The sequence below is a fragment of the Ursus arctos genome, unplaced genomic scaffold, assembly GCF_023065955.2.
Source record: "Ursus arctos isolate Adak ecotype North America unplaced genomic scaffold, UrsArc2.0 scaffold_26, whole genome shotgun sequence".
Classification (NCBI taxonomy): domain Eukaryota; kingdom Metazoa; phylum Chordata; class Mammalia; order Carnivora; family Ursidae; genus Ursus; species Ursus arctos.
The window spans coordinates 20,906,445-20,929,409 of NW_026622941.1; the positions used below are offsets into that span (position 1 = coordinate 20,906,445).

Consider the following 22,965-nt stretch of genomic DNA (forward strand, 5'->3'; position numbering starts at 1 on the left):
AACAAAGGAAGAACCTAAGAACATCTACACCAAATTAGTCTCTTAAAATAGACACCCATGCCTTAAAGCTAACTCAACTACTTAGGAGTTTCCAACCCTATTAATCCAGGCTGGCTGTGATTGCCTACATCTGCCCAATGCCAGCCCATATTTCATGACACTTGAGGGACTGTACCTGTAGACGCCTATTTAATTTTGGATAGCATCACAATGTTTAGCAATAGTGCTCTGCTCCTATCTTAACAATGTCTTATACTAAAATACTACTGGAGGAGAGCCTGACTGGCTCAGTTGGTAGAACATACGACTCTTGGATCTCAGGACTGTGGGTCTGAGCCCTATGTTGGATGTAGAGATTACTTAAAAATAAAATCTTTAAAAAATAAATAAATAAAAATAAAAGTAAAAAAATAAAATATCACTGGATTTTTCTTTTTTTGACAGTTATACAAAGTTCAATATAGTCATATCTTTCACACATTAACAAGGCAACTTGTTCTAATTTATAAAAGAAAAACTGAATAAGCAATAAAACATTCATCACTGTGAAAGCAACAAGATAAATATGTGAAAATTATTTTAGAGCTTGTTTTTTCATGGAGATTGACCTACTGGTAGAAGAGGAAAACCTGCAGGGTGCCTGGGCAGTCCACTTGGTTAAAGGTCCAACTCTTGGTTTCGGCTTGTGTCATGACCTCATGGGTCCCGGGATCAAGCCCCACATCAGGCTCCTTGCTTAGTAGGGAGTCTGCTTGAAGCTTCTCTCCCTCCGCCCCTCCCCCCCTTACACGTTCTCTCTCTCTCAAATAAATAAATGAATCTTTAAAAAAAAAAAAACATTGTAAAACCTACATTAGATGAGTGCTGCAAGCTTCTCCATAAGTTGATATCTGATAATAATGCTTTTTTAAGGCCACTGGAGACTTCTGCAAAATACACATGTCCACCCACCACAAATGGCTCCATATCTGTATTACCTAATTTTAGATGGCCCATCTGAATTAAGTCTGATTAAATCACACACATAGACTCATCAAATTTGTTTTCCCAAATGTAGACATTAGAGAGCATGGGCTCTGTTTTCATGGATCCTGAAAGTACAAGTCCATCTCCCCCTATGTTGTTGCTGACTACTGACAACCAGCTGATATCAACGTAGCATAGGCTACTGTTCAGATACAGTGCATCACCTGTTTTATATCAGGCTTACACATGAGCAACGCAACAAGGCAGTGATTTTTCTTTCTGCATGTTGCCTAGATAAACGGTGGACTCCTCCTATTCACCATACAGTATAGGTAGATTTAAGTATATTCCCTTGTTTGGTTTTTAGTTAGGACTATAGCAAATGCTATCACGTTTTGCATTTCCAGACCACAGTCACTCCGATGTCATTTCTCTAAGGATGAATTAATTTGTAGCATTCCTGCAAAACACATTCCACCTTCATTTTTAAACTTGTTTCCAGTCATTCTTAGATATTTCAGAGTTGCACTGTTAATGTACTGTTTTTGCAATCAATTCTCCACCTTTGGGGCCAATATTACTAATATAAGATTTAAGTAAACAAGATTAAGTTGTTTCATTAATACATGGATTCTTTAAAATTCTGGAAAAAATCCAAAATCTTCACCAGTCACTCTTTCTACCAGCAGTAAGCAACTGTTACCAGCAATGTTTAATGTGATTCCTTCTAGGCTCTGGAGTAGGGGCTAGAGTACAAGCCAGAATAAGGTCAGGAAGGGTGGTCTCCTTCCTGCTGCCCCACAAACTCCTCTGACTTCATGGTCATGATAACCATGTACACCTCATGCCCCAGTGGACTATTCTAACAAAAATTTCTAAGAACTTGTAAAAAATTAGATTTCATTTACTTTAAAATCAGATAAATAGTCCCTGCTAGTAATTGTTTCTGAAAAATTGACAATTTTCTCTTTGGCAATAAAACCAAAGTATAATAGGTTTTCCATTAGCTTTCTGAAATATTAACTTGATTCCCTATATTTAAAAATTAAATTTCCTGTTAAATGATAAATAAAATGCATTTACTTACTGCAAAAGAATTTGACTCCACATGATGACTGCCTAAATCGATTTAAATCATTGAAGAGGTCTACTTTGACAACTACATTGATTTCCCCACGGATACCTAAAATTTCAAAAGGAAAATCCAAGTTTTTACCTTGACAAAAAAAAGGACAATAATCCAGCAAATGAACGCCAACTGATGATTTTAAAATATCAAGCATAATAGCAATGCTAACTTTGTTTCCTAATTATTTTTACTCTAAGTAGTTTATTACATTTTCTGAAGTACACATATACACTAGAGAATGAATAAGTCTCTACTAATTTGAATCAAGAGTAACTGCAGAGGAGCCACATTTAAATTGATGACAACAATGATGATCACGGATAATGTTCTAAATGGCTTAGGTGTAGTATCTCATAGTTCTCACACCAACCCAGTAAGGTAATTTCTGAAGTATTATCATCCTCATGTTACAGAGAAAAACATTAAAGTTTAATGAAAGTTAAATAATTTGCATAGTGTCAATAACTAGTTAAGCAGTACAGCCAGGATTAGAAGTCAGATCTTAAACGGTCTTAACAACAGATGCCAAGAATCTGATTTAACACAAAAGTTTTATTCTTTTCAATGAATATATTAAGTTAAAATGAACTAAGAAATTCTAAAAATAAGGGCTTTTTGGAACATGCCCTAATAAATAAAAATGACCCAGTCTCTAACATCTACTAAATATTTTTACTGGGCTGTCCTGATTGCATGTCAGTCAAATTCAGAGTTATAGAAGGCCTTCTAAAAAGAGTGACTTGCTCATTTACCCACTGAAATAATGAGATTATGTTCCTAACAAAGGGTCCCTAAACACATTAAACCAACTATAAACAGTATTTGATATAAAATATTTGGAAAATTCATTCATTCATACTGCTATTGCCTTTAATCTAAGCCCAGATTATTTCTCCAGTGGTGTGTTTTATTGGTAATACACTATGGGACTGGATTTTATTTCCTGACTACAAAGATAATACACATATATTGTAGAAAATATAGAAAAAAACAAAAGAGGAAAAATAGGATTATAGTCCAGAAATAAAACTATCCAAGAATAAACATTTTATCAGGGCGCCTGGGTGGTTCAGGTGGTTAAGTGTCCAACTCTTGGTTTCAGCTCAGGTCATGAGGGCCATAGGGCTCTGTGCTCAGCAGGGAGTCTGCTTGAGATTCTCTCCCTCTGCCCCTCCTCACACTCTCATTCTAAAATAAATAAATAAATCTTTAAAAAAAAAGAATAAACATTTTATCATGTATTCTGCCAATTTATCACATGATATCACATATATGCAATTCTTTTCTTTCTAAACAAATATGTAATCATCCTATAGTTTTATAATCTGAATTTTACAAAATTTTACAATGTTACAAATCATACACATTTCCTATGCCACTCTATTCTAAAAACATGCATTTTGTTCTGGCTGCATAATTCATGGTCTATATGCTCTAATTTATTTAAGTAAATCTTCTTTTCCAATTTATTTTACCATTGTAAATATTAACAAATAATAATAGAATGTAAGGGTCACAATAAATATACTTTTACATAAATCTCAGTTTATCATTCTTATAATAAACTACTATCAATGGAATTGCCAGGTCAAAAATGTAAAATAGGCAGAAAGATGCTAGACTATAGAGAGAAGCATTTGCCAGTTCCTTATGGGTCCATCTGCCATTCTAAAAAGATGGCATATTTTCAGACTGGCAGTTCTCAAACTTTCTGATGACAGAACCACTTTTACAATCTTAAGAATTATTGAGAACTTCAAGGAGTTTTTGTTTATATGTGTCATATATCAGTATTTACGATGTTATAATTAAAATTAAAATTGAGAGGGACACCTGGGTGGCTCAGTCGGTTGGGCCTCTGACTTCAGCTCAGGTCATGATATCAAGGTCCTGCGATCAGATTCCCACTCAGTGGGGAGTCTGTTTCTCCCTCTCCCTCTGCCCCTCCCCCCTGCTCATTCTCTTTCTCCCTTTCTCTCTCCAAATAAAATCTTTTAAAAAATTTAAAAATTAAAAAAATTATATTAAAATTGAGGATGAAAATTAAAATTAAGGCTAAGAATTTTTTAAAATATTTACTTATTACTATAAACAACATTTTTATAAAAATAACTATATTTTGAAAAACAAAAAAACTAGTAATAAGAATAGCACTTACATTTTTATAGTTCTCTATAATGTTTAGCTTCAGGGAATACAGTTAGATTCTACTTCTGCTCTGCATTCAACGTGTGGTTATATTATATATCATAAAAACTCTAGAAAACTCCGCTGTACATTTGTAGATGATTTTTAAATGCATTTACTTGCTATATTGTACAAATTTAGCAGGGATTACTTCAAATTATGTTCAGAAAAATAACGAATCCACCCACAATATTTTGTGACTATCTATTAAAAAGAAAATACCTTTTAAAGATAAATATATTTTAAAACCACAAGTGTAGCACAGAAGTCTTTAAGGATAAATTTTAAAATCTGTGATTTATTTTCTTAAAATATACTCCTTACCATGTATGGTATCATAAATTGGAAACCATCCTGAGATGACTGTTGCAGCCTCACTGTAGAGTAAAGGATCAATATCAATGTACACTTTACCAATGGCATCATTTGCACTGTAAGTGTCATGGTCAAGAACCGTGATTTGTAGAGGTTCATCCTGTAAATCTTCATCATCCACCTAAAAGTATACCTTCAAATTAAATCTTTAAATTTTAAATCTTCATTACCATAAATATATACATATACCAAATGTAAAAGATTACTTATTTCTGGAAAAAAAAAACTTACAGATTTATCTCTAAGCACAAAGGTAAAGGGATTAACACACACATACACAAGTTATAACCCCTTTTTCTATAAAAGATGCCAAATTTCTAAGGAAAAAGAGTATAGTTTGGGGCACCTAGATGGCTCAGTTGGTTAGGCATCCAACTCTTGATCATAGCTCAGGTCTTGATCTCAGGGTTGTAAGCTCAGGCTGTGTTGGGCCCCATGTTTAATTTCTTTTTCTACATATCATCCTGTGTTTTACTACTCTACTTACAATATCCGACAAAAATGCTTAAAGAATGTCATAACAGAGTACATATATTATCTACAGGAGAGCAAGGATGCTAATGAGCACCATGATACCATCATTTCTAAAGACAACTTCACAAAATAAAACTGTAGGAAAAACTAACATATTATTGGTAAGAAAAAACAATTAAAGTTTATGAATTAAGTAAGTGAAATAAATGTTTGTTCTCTCTCCTTTTACTTACCATCAATTACTTATCACATGCCAAGCACTGGCTAAAAAGAGGGACTACAATGGAGAATGCAGTGAACTGAATGTTTCTGTCCCCTGAAAATCTGTATATGGAAGTCTTAATCCCCAGTATGATGGTATTTGGAGATGGGGTCTTTGGGAGGTAATCAGGTCATAAGGGTGGAGTCCTCACAGATGGGATTGGTATCCTTACAAGCAAAGACGGGGAAACACGATCTCTCTCCCTGCTATGTAAGGACACAGCAAGAAGATCACTATCCACAAGCCAGAAAGAGGGACCTCAGCAAAACAAAACCATGATGGTACCCTATCTCAGACTTCCCAGCATCCAGAAATGTCAGGAATAAAAGGCTATTGTTTAAGCCACGTACTCTATGGTACTCTGTTACAGCAGCCCAAACTGACTAAGGCAAAGAATGAGGCAAAAAAAGATTCCGGCTGCCATCCTCTGGATACCATTTCATCCTCTAATTTGCCAGTACTCCTCGTCAAATGTAGAGGTCAGATGGAACACAATATTACAGATATTTGTAAGGATGGGATATAAAAGGATTATTATTTTCTATAACTAAAATACTATACTTTTTAAATGCAGTCTATGAATGTTTGTCATTACAGCAGACATAGAATACTGTTCATTAAGACGGAGTTTGTGGTGAACTAAAATCTTTATTTTCCTTACATATGCTTTGGTCAAGTGATATCTCTGCAAACCATATACTTTGGTTCATTTTTTAAACTTAATTATGAAATATTATGCCTTTCCCCATTCCATTTAATTTCGTGTTGATTTTAGACTAACAATCTAACCTCTGAAGATTAAGAATTAAAGTACGAGCAAGAATTATTGCGGGTATCACTGACGTAATAATGTGACTGGATGATTTGTTTTCAAAAAAGGGGATACCTCTCTATAAGAGAGACATAATTAAAAAGTTATGGATGGAATTGCTAGTATTTTGAATTTGCCTTAAAATACTCCTGCCACCCCACCCTCCAAGTAGGGGGTGGTGTAACAGGTAAAACAAGAAAAGCACAATGTATAGGTAAAAGTAAAGGTAGGTGATGGATAGGTAACCTGTCTACTTTTATGCATATTTGAAAATTTCCACAGTGAAATGTTAAAATAAAATACTTGTTTTGATTTCCAATCCATATGAATCATATGTCATCAATGGTATTCCATATTACGGCATTACCTATATATTTAGTAAAAGGGAAAAAGTCATAAACTAAGCCATTAACCGCTGCTCCAAAGACATCCCATCCATTTCTTCATGATATTTGAGAGTTCACAACATAAAAACTAATGCCAATTGCAACTAACAAACAAGGTTAAAAAAGTATATAATTAATGTTAACTATAAACACAAAGTTTAAGAACATCTTTCACACAATATACACTATTATTAGAAGTACTAGCCAAAATAGTAAACTTAGTAAATTTTAAGGGAAATGGCTGGTAACTTTAGTTGCTAAATCTCATTAACATTATAAAAATCCCTTATTTCAGAAAAGTAAGTACAAATATATTATCTTTTAAAGTTACCTAAGCTACTTGAGTACTTTGCAGCTTTAAAAATTATGGTACTGCATCATCAAAAAAATGAAATTAATATTCTTAAATATTAGTGTCCTACTATCATGAAAATTACTAATAAGATAAACAACCCAACTTAAAAACGAGAAAGGAACTTGAACAGTTTTCCAAAGAAGACATACAAGCAGCTAATAAACACATGAAAAGAGGCTCAACGTTTTTAGTCATTAGGGAAATGCAAATCAAAACCAATCACATACCACATCACACCTACATTTTCCACATTAAGCTAGTCACCAAGTCCTGTGAAGTCTACCTCCATATTTCATCTCTAAATATCTTCTTTGGGGAGTTAAAATATGAGATGGTAGTTCAAAGTAAAAGAAATGCAAGTGGTCCTTAACCATAAAAAAGCATACGTCACCTCATTCATGACAAAAATGCATATTAAAATTACACTGCAAACATCACTTCACACCTACCAGGATGGCACGATTTTTTTAAAAAACAGAAAATAACAAAGCTTGACAAAGATGCAGAAAAATTAGAATTTTTTCATATGTGCTGGTGGGAATGTATAATGGTGTAGCTACTACAGAAAACAGTTTGGCAGTTCCTCAAAAAACTAAACATTACAATTTATCGTATGACCCAGCACTTCCATTTTTGGGCATATACTCAAAAGAACTGAAAACAGGGACTTAAACAGATACTTGTACACTAATGTTTACTGCAGTATTATTCACAGTAGCCAAAAAGTGAAAACAACCCAAATGTCCATCAACAGATAAATGGATAAATAGAATGTGATACACACACACACACACACACACACAAGAATATTATTCAGCCATAAAAAGTAAAGAAATTCTGAAAGATGATACAACATGGATAAACCTTGAAAACATTATGCTAAGTGAAAGCCAGACACAAAAAGACAAATACCATAATGATTCCACTTGTATCTAACACAGGCAAATTCAAAGAGACAGGACGTAGGTTAGATGTTATCAGGAACTAGGAGAAGAGGGGGTGGTTACTGCTGAATTAGTTTCTATTTGGAAAGATAAAAAAGTTTTGGAAATAGTGATGCTTGTACAACATTGTGAAAGTAATCAATGCTACTGAATTATACTTAAAATTGGTTAAAATGGCATTTTAAAAATACATATTTTTGACTACAATTTTTTAAAAAATTTAATTTGTACACTACTCTTAAGTGGTTTTTGGTATATTCTAAAATCCAGAGACTATTACAGTAATAATAATATACTTTAAGGGATTATTTTTTTAAAATCTGTGTTCTTGCATTCATACACTGTATTTTCTTAACTATAACATTATTTTTTTAAAACTTAATAATCTTAGTTAAGCAAAAAAGAAAGTATTTTTATGGTGTAGGAAAACTACTATACCTGAAATAAAAGGTACTCCTATCATTCATGGGAGGAAGGGGTCATGTCAAAAAAATACACTAAAAAATGCTGACATTTAAAAACTTACCTTAAGGGACACCTGGGTGGCTCAGTAGGTTAAGCATCTGCCTTCAGCTCAAATCATAATCCCGGGACCCTGGGATTGAGCCCCACAGCAGCGGGGGGGGGGGGGGGGGGGGGGAGGGCAGGGGGAAATCCCTGCTCAACGGGAGTCTGCTTATCCCTCTCCTTCTGCCCCTCCCCTCTGCTTATCCCTCTCCTTCTGCCCCTCCCCTCTGCGTGTGCTCTCTCTCTTGCTCTCTCTCTCTCTCTCAAATAAACAAAATCTTTTTTAAAAAATTAAAAAATAAAAACTTACCTCAAATTTAAACCATTCTGAGTTCCACTGAGGGTTGAGGGACTTGAGGTACACATCTGTTTTAAAGGTGGTATTACCAAATTTTACCTAAAAACAAATAAACAATCCAAATATAAACATCAAAAATGTAAATAAAAGTAAGTTTTGATGTCAGCCAAGCAATGGGAAGATTAACCATGGAGGGGGGAAAAAAGGCAACTATCCCCTGAAACAAAAGGGAAGAAAGTACAGTCCAATAAGTTTATAGGCTAGACCTGAAATAAGTCAACCACTGCTCTGGTTGACTAGCTCTACACAGAAATTAAAAACAGCCTATTTTGTCAATATGAAGGAAGAAGTCAATATAGCCTTCAGGAAACAAAAGCTCACAAAAAAGAGGAATCTTGAGGGCAGAGGACCAGCAAGAATAAAATCAGAAGGAAAAAACATCAGCACCGTCCTTTCACCATCTCAGCTTGGGAATCCAGAACTCCAGCCCATTATTGTAAGAACTTAGAAATATATCCTTCTGTTTTCCAGCTTCCCCATTTTGTTATCTTTTTTAATCCCTTATTGGTGCACACACAGTGATTAGCAACAAACCATTATCATTAAAGGTTTTATCTTCAGGGACAATGAAAGGGATTGGATGGAGAGACTATCTTATTTCACAACCAGTCTTGGCAGACAGTAAATCACAAAGATCCAAAAATAAATAAGAAGGGAATGAAGAAAGCAGAAAGCAGGCTAAATCCCTGGGACTTGCTTCCAAAAAAGAATGGAGATTATGAAATCTGACTGAATTTGAGAAGTGGTCAGGAAGCTTAAGAGCAAAACAGCTAGGGAACTACTTCCTAGATGGCCTCACCTTTCCTAAATTTGATCTCTCCCCTAATTCTATTAGTCATTACTGTTATCTTTCCTAACCTCTAAATTCACTAAAGCTTATCGCCTTTAAGACAATTTCCAGCAATAAGAGACTCTTAAGCATAGGAAACAAACTGAAGGTTGCTGGAGGGGAGGAGAGTTGGGGGGATGGGGTAACTGGATGGACATTAAGGAGGGCACGTGATCTAATGAGTACTGAGTATTATATAAGACTGATGAAGCACTAAACTCTACATCTGAAACTAATTATACAGTATATGTTAATTAATTGAATTTAAATTTTAAAAAAAGACAATATCCAGCACATCATTTTACGCACTGTAGAGTCTTAGGAAATGCTAGTTCAAGCAGATAATCTTTGAAACCTCCTTTCCTTCTTGAAAGAAATCGCCTTCTCTTTTGGTATTATATATGCTGATTTTCCTGTTTTATCAGTCCAGGAAATTTTCTAAAAGCAAAATATCCAAAAGAATAATTATTTTCATCTTCTGTATATTTTTCTAAGTGTTTTATCGTTTAATTTGAATTATTAGGCATGGTACCAACCATTTTGGTGCTTAGGCAGGTTAGTTAGAGGGTAGAAAAGGTTAAAAAAATTATGTGAAAATAATAACTTCTGGCACAATAAAGAATATAAGAAAGCCAAAGATAAATAAGAAATTGAGAAAAAGTATTGCTAAATATACAATAAACATCAACTTTAATTTCTAATGAGTTCCTATAAAGCAATATGAAAAAGATGAATAACCCAACAAAAAATAGGCAAAGGACATGAACAAACAATTCAAAGAAATGGAAATATAGATGTTTTTATTTATTTTAATATAGATGCTTTTAAAATACAATTAAACCTTGAACAACATGGATTTGAACAGCACTCATCCAAGTATAGGCAGATTTTTTTCAATAAATATGATGGAAAATCTTTTGAAGATTTGTAACAAATTGAAAAAACTCATAGACAAACCACGTAGCCTAGAAATAGCAAAAAACTAAGAAATAGTTATGTCATGAATGCATATATATGTAAATACTAGTCTATTTTATCACTTAATACATAGAATACACACTAAAAAGTTAAAATTGATCAAAACATGCACAGAAATATGTAACAGACCATACAAGATGCCATTAGCAGTTGAAAGAAATGTAAATGAATGTAAGGATGTGGTATTAAATCATAATTGCATAAAATGAATAGTACATACTGTACTACTGTAATAATTTCAAACCACCTTCTGTTGCTACTGCCATGAGCCCAAGTGTTGCTAGTATCCACTTAAAACACTGTATGATGCTACCCATCTCTGTGTGAGCAATTCATCTCTTCAGTAAATTGCACGTTGCAGTACAAAGTGACCTCTCGCAGTTCTTGCGTATTTTTCATTGTGTTTAGTGCAACACCGCAAACCTTGGGTAACATCATGAGACCTATACGAAGTGCCACTAGAGTTGTTTGAAGTTTTCCCAAGAATCAAAGAAAAGTAATAACATTACAAGAAAAAGCTGAATTGCTTGATATGTACTGTAGACTGAGGTCTGCAGCTGCACTTGCCTGCTGCTTCAAGATAAATGAATCCAGCATAAGGACCACTGTAAAAAAAGAAAATTCATGAAGCCAATGCTGCAGCTATGCCAGCAGGTGCAAAAAACTTACACTTTCTGCAAAATACCTTTTTGTCTCATACTGAAAATGCAGCTTTTATATGGTTGCAGGAGTGCTATAAGGTAAGCATATTTCTAGATTCTAATATGATTCGAGAAAAAAGTGAAGTCATTATATAACTGAAAGCAAAAGGAAGGTGAAAGATCTAAAGCTGGATAATTTGATGCCAGCAAAGGATGGTATGATAATTTTAGAAAGAGGACTGGCTTAAAAAATGTCAAGATAACAGGAAAAGCAGCTCATGCTGACCAAGAGGCAGCAGACGAGTTCCCAGACACCATCAAGAAAATCACTGAGGAGAAAGGATATCTGCCTGAACAGATTTTTAATGCAGACAAAAGTACCCTATTCTGGAAGGGTTTTGGAAAAAAACACCATGAAGTGTATTTATTAGCAGGAAGAGAAAAAAGTAAGGTCCAGGATTTAAGGCAAGAAGGAATATACTAACTCTACCATTTTGTGCAAATGCAGTCAGGTCTATGAACAGAACTGCCTTTATTTATAAAGCTGCTAACCCCCAAGCCTTGAAGGGAAAAGACAGACACCAGCTGCCAGTCTTTTGGTTGTACCAGAACCCTTTTTCTAGATTGGTTCCATTGATGATTTGTTCCTGAAGTCAGGAAATGCCTTGCCACTAAGAGACTGCCTTTTAAAGTTCTTTTGATATTGGACAATGCCTCTGGCCACCCAGAACCCCATGAGTTCAACACCAAGGGCATCAAAGTGGCCTACCTGCCCCCAAACACAAGCTCTCCATAATCAGCCTCTAGATCAGGGGGTCATAAGGAACTTTAAAGAATACATGGTATTCTTTGAAAAGGATTGTCAACACTATGGAAGAGAACTCTGATAAGAGAACATCATGGAAGTCTGGAGGGATTACACCACTGAAGAAGCCATCATTGCAGTAAAAGCCATGAAAGCCATCAACATGAAACAATTACTGCTGGAGAAAACTATGTCCAGATGTTGTTCATGACTTCACAGGATTTACAACAGAGCCAATCAAGGGAATAAGAGAAGTTTGTGGATAGGTAAAGGGTGAAGGGTATCAAGCTTTGGGTCTTGGAGAAATTTAAGAGCTAATAAACACACCAGAAGAATTAACAAAAGACAACTTGATGGAGATGACTGCTTCCCAACCAGTGCCAGACGATGAGAAAGAAGCTGTAGAAGAAGCAGTGACCAAAAACAAATTGATATTAGACAACCTGGCAGAAAGGATCTGACGATTCAAGACTGCTACTGATTTCTTTTACAACATGGAACTTTCTAGGATACTAGCACTGAAACTAAAGCAAACAGTGGTACTGTATAGAAATATTTTTTTTAAATGAAAAAGGAAAAATGTCAGAAATTACAACATAATTTCAGTAAAGTTATTCCACGTGTGCCTGTCTTTCCTGCCTCCCCTTCCAACTCCTCCATCTGTTCCACTTCTGCCACCCAAGACAGCAAGACCAACCCCTCTTCTTCCTCCACCTACTCCACATGAAGATGAGGATGAAGACCTTTATGACAATCCATTTCCAGTTAATGAATGGTACATAATCATCATGCCATACAGTTAATAAACTTAACAGTTGTGTATATGTGAATGTCTTCATGTGAAAATCTAGTAACTGCACGGAAAGAGCCACATGAGGCATTTCTGTATCATCATCATTGCCTAAGGAATCACCATACGAAAGACTTGTATAGAAGTGCTTAGCCTATACTTATACAGACATAGGTGAGCAACATTTAATACAAAATTAATCAGATGTTAGTGGGGTTTTTTTTTTTAACCTTTATTTACTTATTTGAGAGCAAGTGAGAGCGAGAGAGTGTGCACAAGCAGGGGGAGAGAGGGAAAACCAGATTCCCCACTGAGGAGGAAGCCTGACATGGGGCTCGATCCCAGGACCCCAGGATCGTGACCTGAGCCAAAGGCAGATGCTTAACCAACTGAGCCACCCAGGTATCCCAGAAGTTAGTTTTCTTATTGTTTCATAACTTTGCTTTCAAAGAATTATGTAACTACACTACGCCTCTCTCTCAAAACTGGAGAAACTGCTATCAGCCTATAATCCCAAGTAAATGATTTTTTAAGTTATATTTCTAATATTGTATTATAAATATGACTGTAATACTGTAAACCATAAAAAATTTTTTATAACGATTCACTTGTTAGTATACAGGCTAGGCTACTGTGAAGCAATCCTATCGATTACACTAGGCTACCATAAAGCAATCATACTGCTGTTTGTTTGTTATCAACGCATAAATCATTATATTTGTAAATAAATATGAATTTCTTTTTCACATTATCTTTTCATTTTTCATGTCTAGTGTCAGTAATATATGTAACATCTACTGTGTTTTGTATCATTTAAGACAATATTGATATAGTTACTGACAGATGATTCATCCTGTAAATATACATTGTAAACTCACCGTATCTATAAATACAGTACAGTACTATAAATATATTTTCTCTTCCTTACGATTTTCTTAAAAACATTTTCTTTTCTTTAGTTTACTTTATTGTAAGAATACAGTATATAATACATATAACATACAAACTATGTGTTAACCAATTTTATGTCATCGGTAAGGCTGACGGTCAACAGCAGGCCATGTGCAGTTAATTTTGGGGGCAGAATCAAAAAGTTGTATGTGATTTTCAACTGCGCTGAATTGAGAGGGGGATGTCAACTGCCCCTAAAAGGCCCCACACGGTTCAAGGGTCAACTATATATCAAAAGATGATCAACCATAAGAGAAATGCAAAGTAAACCAACATTTTTACTTATCATGTTAGCAAACAGTTTGAAAACAGTATTGATGAGGTCTTCTAATACTTTGTTGGTGGGAATAGAAAATAAAACAATCTCTAAGGACTGCAGTTTGACAATGTATCAAAATGATAAATGCCTACACCCTTTAACTTCATACAGAAGGGAACAATGACATGTACAAGCAGCATCATAGTAACAAAAGATTGGAAATAACCTAGATATCCACAGATTTGGAACTGGTTAAATGAAGTATGGTAAAGTCACACAGGACAGTACTAAATAGAAGAATGAAGCAGTTCTCTCCGCACTGGTACAGAACAATCACCAAGAGAGATCTTTCTTCTGTGGAATAGCATGTATGACATTTTTGAGAGAAAAAAATGGCAAAATGTTGTAAGTCATATAATATATGCCTTTATATAGCATAGGTTATTTTTAGTAGGTTATACAACAAATGTTAACAGTGGCCACTAGAAAGAACAGAACAGGTTGGTTAAAAGAAACACGATGAGAGAGAGGTTGACCCATTTTGTGCCTTCTGAATTCTGAACCATGCACGTATATTTCCTATTTATAAAATGTATTATTTTAAAACCCAAAAACTTTAAAAACTCAAATTAAAATCATAGTAAATTTATTTTGATTAAAATTATAGAATTCTGGATCCACTTCCAGGAATTCATCCTAAAGAAGCATTTTCACATGAGTTTCCTTCCTAAAACACACTAAAAAAGTCTAAATAGTCATTCAACAGGAAAATTATTGAATAAATCACATGTACTGCAACAGGAAAATTATTGAATAAATCAACATGGAGTTGATTTTAAGTACTGTCATGTGGAAATGTCAATGACATAATAACTGAAAAAATCAAGTTGCAGAATGTATAAAGCATGATTACATTTGTTTTTTAAAATGTAAGTAAAACTTTTTTTTTTTTTTTAAAGGAAAGGAGGGGGAGTAAACGAACACATGCCAAAGAACTGAGAGTAATTATCTCTGAAGAAAGGACTGACATGGTGTAGGGAATACAGTACAGTGTAGTAAGTACCAAGTAAGGGGCTTTCAAGTTTTATTTCTGAGTTATCTCAACCTTTTATAATGGGAGCCATTCATGTATTACTTCCATATATTTTTTTAAATCACAAACAGTAAAAAAATGAAACAATGCAGATGTGCGCAGCAGGGGAGCCTGGGAAGAACAGAAGTTACTGCTTAGTTACTAATTTAATTTTCATTACATTTTAATATTCAAAACATCGAGGAAATACTTATTCCTAAATTTATCTAAAAACAGCTTTATCTGAAGTAAAGTATTGTTAGGATTATGAAATCATTCAAAACCTTTCAAAAGCCAGAAGTTTGGGTTCAACGGCCAAAACTACCATATCATTCTTTAAATTGAGTTCAGGAATGCCTGGGTGGCTCAGCTGGTTGGGCATCTGCCTTCGGCTCAGGTCATGATCTCAGGACCGTGGGATCAAGTCCCCCATCGGGGGGCTGTGGGGGGGCCCTGGTTAGCGGGGAGCCTGCTTCTCCCTCTGTCTGCTGCTCCCCTGCTCGTGCGCTCTCTCTCTCTCTGACAAATAAATAAAATCTTTAAAAAAATGGAAATATATTCAATAATTATTTCTATAACCTCAACAACACAAATATCAAACACCTCAGCCTCCATAAGGAGTCCCACATCAGGTTCCCTGCTCAGCAGGGAGCCTGCTTCTCCCTCTGCCTGCCGCTCCCCCTACTTGTGCTCATGCTCTCTCTTTCTGTCTCTGACAAATAAATAAAATCTTTAAAAAATAAATAAATTGTGAGTTCAGCCCTCTTCAGGTTTGTTCTACTATACTGTACTGGTATATTGTACCTTTTATTCTTCTTTTGGTCAACTGTCCATTCAAGATATAGTAAAGATCTGATAGCCCCCAACTGCATTAAATAAACAAACAAACAAACAAAAAGATTTTAGGAAAAGAAAAAGGCCAGAGTGTGAACTTCGCCAAATTGTGATGATTCCCCTTCTACTAAAGAAGAATCATAGTTCATTTGGTCTTATTTAATTCGAATGAGATTTTATTACCCAGCAATTAAATGAATGCCTTACAACTTTGTTAAAGAACACCAGGGATTTTAATGAGATTCCCTAGTAAAGTAAAAGCGTTCTCTTTCCCCACTCATTAGCTAAATTACCTTGAGAAAGTTATTTAACCTGTTATTTAAGGCTGCTTCCTCCTCTGAAGGGGGGATTGTTGTATTACAGGCAAAAATGCATGTAGAGACCTAGCAAAATGTCTGGTATCATTAAATATTAATTTCTTTTCCTCTCCCTGTTCCCTCAAAGGCTCCTGGATAAACACAAAATGATAATATAGATTGCCAAACAGTTTGTAACATGAACATTAATACTGGGATTAATTTCCATTAATACTATTTTTATACAGAACTTCATCTCCTTCATTCTGGGGGTTCCTGCAAGAATAATCATCTTTAAATACTACTTGGTGGGGTGCCTTGGTGGCACAGTTGGTTACACATCCCACTCTTGGTGTCGCATCAGGTCATGATCTCATTCAGGGTCGTGAGATCGAGCCCCACACTGAGCCCTGTGCCCAGCGCAGAGTCTATTTGAGATTCTCTCTCTTTCTCCCTCTGGCCTTACCCCCATTTGGTCTCTCTCTCTAAAATAAATAAATAAATCTTTAAATATATACATACATACATACATGCACACTATTTGGTCTTCACTGGCTTCCTAAATTCCTCACATCATATATAGAAATTCCTTCAACCAATGCAATCAGGATCAGTATTTGATTAGTTAATCAAATAATTTGGTAATTTGGTTAAATCAAAGAATCATTACAAGTGATTCAAATGGTAAACATTTTAAGATAAAACATATAAATATTCATTCCTCCTCTATATTTGAATGTAAGGGTAAGGCCTCTTCTTTGAGTAAGGGTTCACTGTTTAGAGTTCTGCATCATCTTTTTTGCACAAACCACACCCATAATGTACCATCTGTGATTTCCAGTTTGGGTTTTTTTTATGTGGTGGTAGAACTTAAAATTGCATGTAAAAACATACGAACATAGAATCCTAGATTTTTCTCCATCTAATTCTAGAGTAATGTTTAGTGACTGTATCCATATGTCTTTACATAGCATTATCAACTTCATTTTCACTCTTATTTCACCAATTTACATAAGGTTTAAGTAAATTACAATAACAAATTGAGTTGGCATAAACAGGTTTGGGGAAAAAACATAACTGCCTCTTGGTAAAGTATTATCAGCCAACTGATGGGAGAAGCAGGCACAGGAGAGAATAACTAGCAATGTGGGATATTCGAGAATATGCTTATGGAAGGAACGCAGAGCACTGGGGACTGTGATAAGTGAGTTAATGGAAGTTGTTTAAGAGAGCTTCTATTGTACAGACTTCTACCCCTCTAGTTTTCAGACCGTTCAATAACCTGCATTCCCCTTACCTAGCAAATTTTATTCCCAAGAACCCTCCCTTCAATTACATATGCTCTATCCCTCTCCTTTTGCTTTTCCTGAGTTTGTCTTATTCATCTAGAAAATGCTGCTTTTCCTCTCTGCCTATAGAAATTTTACCATTCTTCAAGCACAGCACAAAGACTTCTCATGACCAATTCAGGCATCATTATCTCCCTTTCTTATGAGCTTATACAGTACTTAACAGGCTACATCACACAATTTATCCCTTTATTACATGGTAATCCTTCATTATCCCCCTTTTCCTGCATTAATCTTTCCCTTTCTGCTGGATTCTTCCTATTACCGCACAAATATGTTCTAGTATCGTCTAACTTACTTTTTTTAAGTCCTAAAAGCTACATACTCCCCAAATACCATACTATTTCTCCTCTCCCCTTCATAGCCCTGTTTCTTGAAACAATTGCCTATTCGTGCCACACCTCTTTCTCACCTGTCCCTTGTACTTTAACCCTCTTTGACTCACTACAGTATGGGCTTCCTTGACACTCTCCTTGTCAGGATCAGTAACAACCTCCATACTGTCCAATCCAGTGATTTTTCTGTCCTCTTTACCTGACCTCTCAGTGCCATTTAATGGTTGAAGGCTTCCTCTTTCTAGAAACTTCCTCTTGCCTTCTGAGACATTACTTTCCTGATTTTTCTCTCTCCCCATTGTCTGATAATCTCAGTTTTCTTCCCCTAGTCCTCCTCCTGTAATAGACAGCTTAATGTCAAGTTTTTTCAAGGATCCATACCTCTTCTTTCTCCCTCTAAGTCAGAGGTTTACAAAAGGGACAAACCAACTCCTAAGGGAATTTTAGAAATTTCTATGGGTGTTATTTGTGGAGAATAGTTGTAATATTTAGAAGGAAGGGCCAGAGAAGCTAGGTGTCCTGCAATGCAAGAAATTGTTCCCTACAATGAAGAATTGTCTTAAGCCATGATTTTCAAATGTCCTACCAGATAATCACATAGGATTAAAAATCTAACTCATTTTACAGATAAAAGTGTTCTAATGGGGGAAAAAAGGTGTTGTAATGCAGTTACATAATTGTCAAGAAATACAACCATCACGTAAATTAAGGGAAAATTCTGCTTCTGCCCATTAGTTGATTATTTTGAAAAATCAGAGAACAATGAAGGCCTATCTAAGGTGTCAGAACTACACAACTGTCTCACTGTGTATGAGTCAGATTCATGTGATTTTTATACATATATGAGACACCCTATCTTGTATCCTTGCTTTTTTTTCTTACCATCTATCAGTTTATCTTTTAATTACCTTCTTTATGAACTCCATCCTCCCACTAAAATGTGAGTTCCATGATTAAAGAAATTTTTGCCTTATTCAGTACTATATTCCCAGCACACTGTACTATACCCAGTACAGTGATGGATATATTCATGGACTCAATCTGATTACTTTGTACCTTCTACTGTGATCATGAACAAGTACTTCCATATTGAAACACATACTAAAAAAATTTCTCTAATTTGTCATATTACTAGTTAGAACAATATATTGGGTATTTTTTAATTGTGAGGCTAGGTTACATTGGCCATAAATATCATGCCAGCACAGAAAGAGTGGATTTCAAAATACCTGCTATATAAAGGGGGCCTGGGTCTCACAGAGTGCAAAAGCACTGGCCTGTATAAGCTCATTTCTAGCTCACATCTCTCTTCTGAACATCATACTTACTATTCTAACTTCCTCATGGACAACTCCAATTAACATCTCAAACCTAACACACCCAAACAGAAATTGATTCTCCACTTACTCAATCAATCTCTACAAATCCTATGGATTCCATTACAAAATCAACATCTTGGCCCCCACCTTCTCTTTTTTGAACTATTATAGAATCTCCTAATTAGTTGTCTGCTTCAGCTCTTTCCCTCTTCAGACCACACTCCGGACAGCAAAAAAAAAAAAAAAAAAAGTACTAATCTCAACAACCGCTTCCCATAGAATTTAGAATAAAATCCATAGTCCTAATCATGGCCTCTAAGATCCTGCATGATTGGCTCCTTGACTAACTCTCCAATTTCATCTTACCCCACGTGCCAGCCACACCCATCTTCCTTCACTTCCTAATACACTCCCTGAGCAGCTGGCTCCTCCTCATTCAGCAGGTCTTTGACATTTCCTCAGAGGTCTCCTGATTACCCAACCTAAAGTAGATGTTCCCTGTTACTCTTTATTGTTTTTTTCCATGAAACTCATCACAATTACCTATTTTATCACTTTATTTTTTAATGTCTGTCTCTTCCACCAAAATACAAACTTCATAAAACTAGGAACCAAGTCTATTTTGTTCACTATCATATATGCATCAGCTACACCAGTGACTAGCACTGGGTCTGGCAAACAGCACTCCAATAACTATTTGCTGAAAAGGAATTAAAAGTCACTCTTGAATCCAACCCCTCCCTCACCAGCAAAACCATTTATTACCAAGGCATGATAATTTTACCTAAGAAATGCCCCTCAAGGGGCGCCTGGGTGGCTCAGTCAATTAAGCATCTGCCTTTGGCTCAGGTCACAATCACAGAGTCCTGGGATCGAGCCCCTCACTTTCCTTTGCCCCTGCTAATGTTCTCTCTCTCGCTAGCTCTCTCTCTCAAAAAAAAAAAAAATAATAAATAAAATCTTGAGAAAAAAAAAGGAAATGTCCCTCAAGTCTTTCTCCTCTAATCCGTTCCCACACCCATTCTTGACATGCACATTATTGCCTGGATAATTTTACCACCTTCTTAACTGATCTCCCTGTCTCATCTTTCCTCTGCCCAGCCCATCAGTAACATTACCACACAAGTTATCCTATCAACAACCTAATAAACATCATCATATTTCATTTCTCCTTAAAAAGTTCTTTTTGCTTACCTCTGCTTACAGAGTAAAGGAAAAATTATTCAGTACAGAAAATGAGATTTGACACCAATCTACCTTTCCAGCCTCATCCCCCATAACCTCCACTACCCACATATTCCCTTTTACTCCAGACATGTCTCAAACTAAGATAGTTCCCTGAACATACCATGTATCCCATTCTGGGATCCCATTCTGATGTTCCCTCTGCCTGGTACAATCCTGTGTGTCCTTCGAGGTTCAGCTCAAATGTCATTTTCTTAGGTAAACTTCCTAAACCTTCAGAGACAGAATGAAGTTTCCATATTCCACAACACTCATCAACTTGTTGTCTAGAGACGCAATGTTAGCACGGTGGTTAAGAAAACAGTCCACAAGTCTATTAGCAAGGTTAAGAAAGCTTGGGGCAAATTTTTTACTGTTCCTAGGCCTGTTACCTTAACTGTAATATGGGATAATAATATAACAGCAGGACTGTTATGAGGAATAACAATTAAAAAGTAGTTAGCAAAGACCTGGCAATAATGAGACTCAATACATGCTAGCTATTAGTTATTAACCTAAACTGTATGGGTCAGTCTCTGAGCTACCTGAAAGCAGACTATGCTCTGGTAATCTGTGTATCCCCATTACCTAACATCTGGCCCAAGAACACACTCAGCATCTGTTTCTCAAGTGAAAATGAAGTTGGGATTAAGAATGACCACAGCAATGTTGGGGGGTGTGGTAGGGGGGCTGCAGTTATTAAGTCAGAGATCCTTTAGGGAACATCAAGAATACTTTATATTGAGATGAAATCAGGCTATATATTATCCTGTAGCTGTCAACTCTTATGCATTACTAGCCCAAATGATTATTATTCTAATGCTCTGGCTCATCAAGTCAATTTTTATTACAATTTTTACTTGGCTTCTTTCAGACTCTGGGTTATTACTTTCCGGGCCCTAGGCCTGTGCTAATTTGCATGAGTTTTAAACTAATCATCTGGTTTTAAAAGCAATTTTGCAATTTAAATCCATGGCACTTAATTGGCTTCCTACCTCAAGGCACTAAATTACCCTAAAACAGCTCATCATACCTACCAGTCTATACAGGAGCAGAAAGCGTTACGGTTGTGTTTTAAAACTTACACTGATGATTCAGACAATGTTATGCTCAAGAGTGGGTCGCCTCGCCTTGTAGGTCTCCAACTGCCCATAACGGACTGTATCTACCTTCTTAATGTGATCGCCATCACTTTGGCTTGAGAAGCCATCTCTCCTTCAACAGAAGAACGTGTGTGTGTGTGTGTGTGTGTGTGTGTTTCGGTGGCTGCGCGGCCACGCCTCGGGATCTCCTCCTGACTGGCAGGTGGCCTGTTATGAGTCCTGACATCAGGGTCACCCCAGCATGCAGAGCAGTAACTGCCTCCCCGCGCGGCAGAGTGAGCCGCAGACGCCCGGGAGCGGTGCACCCATCACATGGGCTGCAGTCTCGGCAGTCAGCCCTCAAGGGAGGGCTTGGACAAGCACCGCACAAAGGACGGCAGTCGAAAGGAGAATGGGCTGAAGAACTGGGGGCGAGGTGGGTAGGATCCTTCACAGGGCTTGGCACTCCCTGTGTTTTGAGGGGCAGGACCTTGCACCAACCTCCACGAAGGCATCAGTCAGGTCACTAGCTCGGTCCATCACTGGCAAATGGCGCCCAGCCACGATTTTCACCTTCAGCTTCCCAGGCATCTTCTCGGCTTCGGCCTCTCCTTGGGCTCCTGCAGAAACAAACAAGCGAGTCTGCGCCGAGCTCCTAGCCGGGCGGGGGAGGGGCGGGAGCGCGCGGGGAGCTGCGCGCGCCGGCGGGAGCGCGCGGGATAACTGACAGCGGAGGGCGCGCGAGGGCGCGCCACACCGCCGATAGCCACTCACTCGCGGATGAATGAGGGGGCCGTCCCGCGCGGACGCTGAGGCCTCATTCCGGAGAGGCAGTCGGAGAAGTGACCCCGGTGGGTTCTTCTACCCCGGTCCCACAGTGCTGACAAGAGAAGCAAAAGCCACTCAACATCCCGTGGACGATCTGCCACCCCTACTTGTCTTTTCCTCCCCCCAAAATGGCGGCTCTCGGGGCGTGGAGGAAACATCGATCATTCGGCGCTCGGCCCACTTCTCAGCGGAGAAACTAAATTCGCGGAGAGCAAATGGAGGGGCGGGACGGACTCCGAAGAAGCTGGAGGGCAGGGAAATGGGTCGAGCCCTGCATCATCCACCGAGCCTGGGCTGTGATTTGGTGCGCGGCTGTTCCAGAGCTGACGCGGGCCTTCCGGGGCGAAGTACTCCGTAGGGCTCGGTGACTTCGCGGGTCGACCCTTTCCCAGCTACAAACGCCGCATTTTCGAGGGGTGTGACAGAAGGAGTTTCTACCTGGAAGGGATGCAGTTTTTGTTTTATATGAAGGAGAGTAAGAAATTTCAGGGACATCTCGGGTAGTCAAGTAAGTATTCTATAGCAACATTTTTTATTCAGTCATACACACGTGTACTGGGTTATAGATGTTACTGTAGGTCTTGGGGGAAAACAAAACTTTGAAATCCAAAGCCACTGG

General features: G+C 37.0%; 1 protein-coding gene and 1 pseudogene across 17 annotated transcripts in view; both read right to left on the bottom strand.

The window, feature by feature from the left end:
- C2CD5 (C2 calcium dependent domain containing 5) overlaps window positions 1-22,388 on the bottom strand; it is a 93,916-nt gene extending 71,528 nt beyond the window's left edge. For 14 of the 17 annotated variants that reach the window (XM_026502284.4, XM_048216573.2, XM_026502283.4 and 11 more), the window contains exons 1-5: window positions 22,293-22,388; window positions 22,020-22,138; window positions 8,707-8,793; window positions 4,607-4,778; window positions 2,054-2,149 (exon numbers count right to left, since the gene is read on the bottom strand). In XM_026502284.4, the coding sequence (XP_026358069.1) occupies window positions 2,054-2,149; window positions 4,607-4,778; window positions 8,707-8,793; window positions 22,020-22,109 (445 nt within the window). In that variant the 5' untranslated portion in view covers window positions 22,110-22,138; window positions 22,293-22,388. The remainder of the gene's footprint in view (window positions 1-2,053; window positions 2,150-4,606; window positions 4,779-8,706; window positions 8,794-22,019; window positions 22,139-22,292) is intronic. The other 3 variants (XM_057318788.1, XM_057318787.1, XM_057318786.1) reach the window with 1 other exon arrangement.
- On the bottom strand, window positions 419-1,970 carry LOC113257445 (leucine-rich repeat-containing protein 34-like; annotated as a pseudogene).
- Window positions 22,389-22,965: the final 577 nt, after the last annotated feature.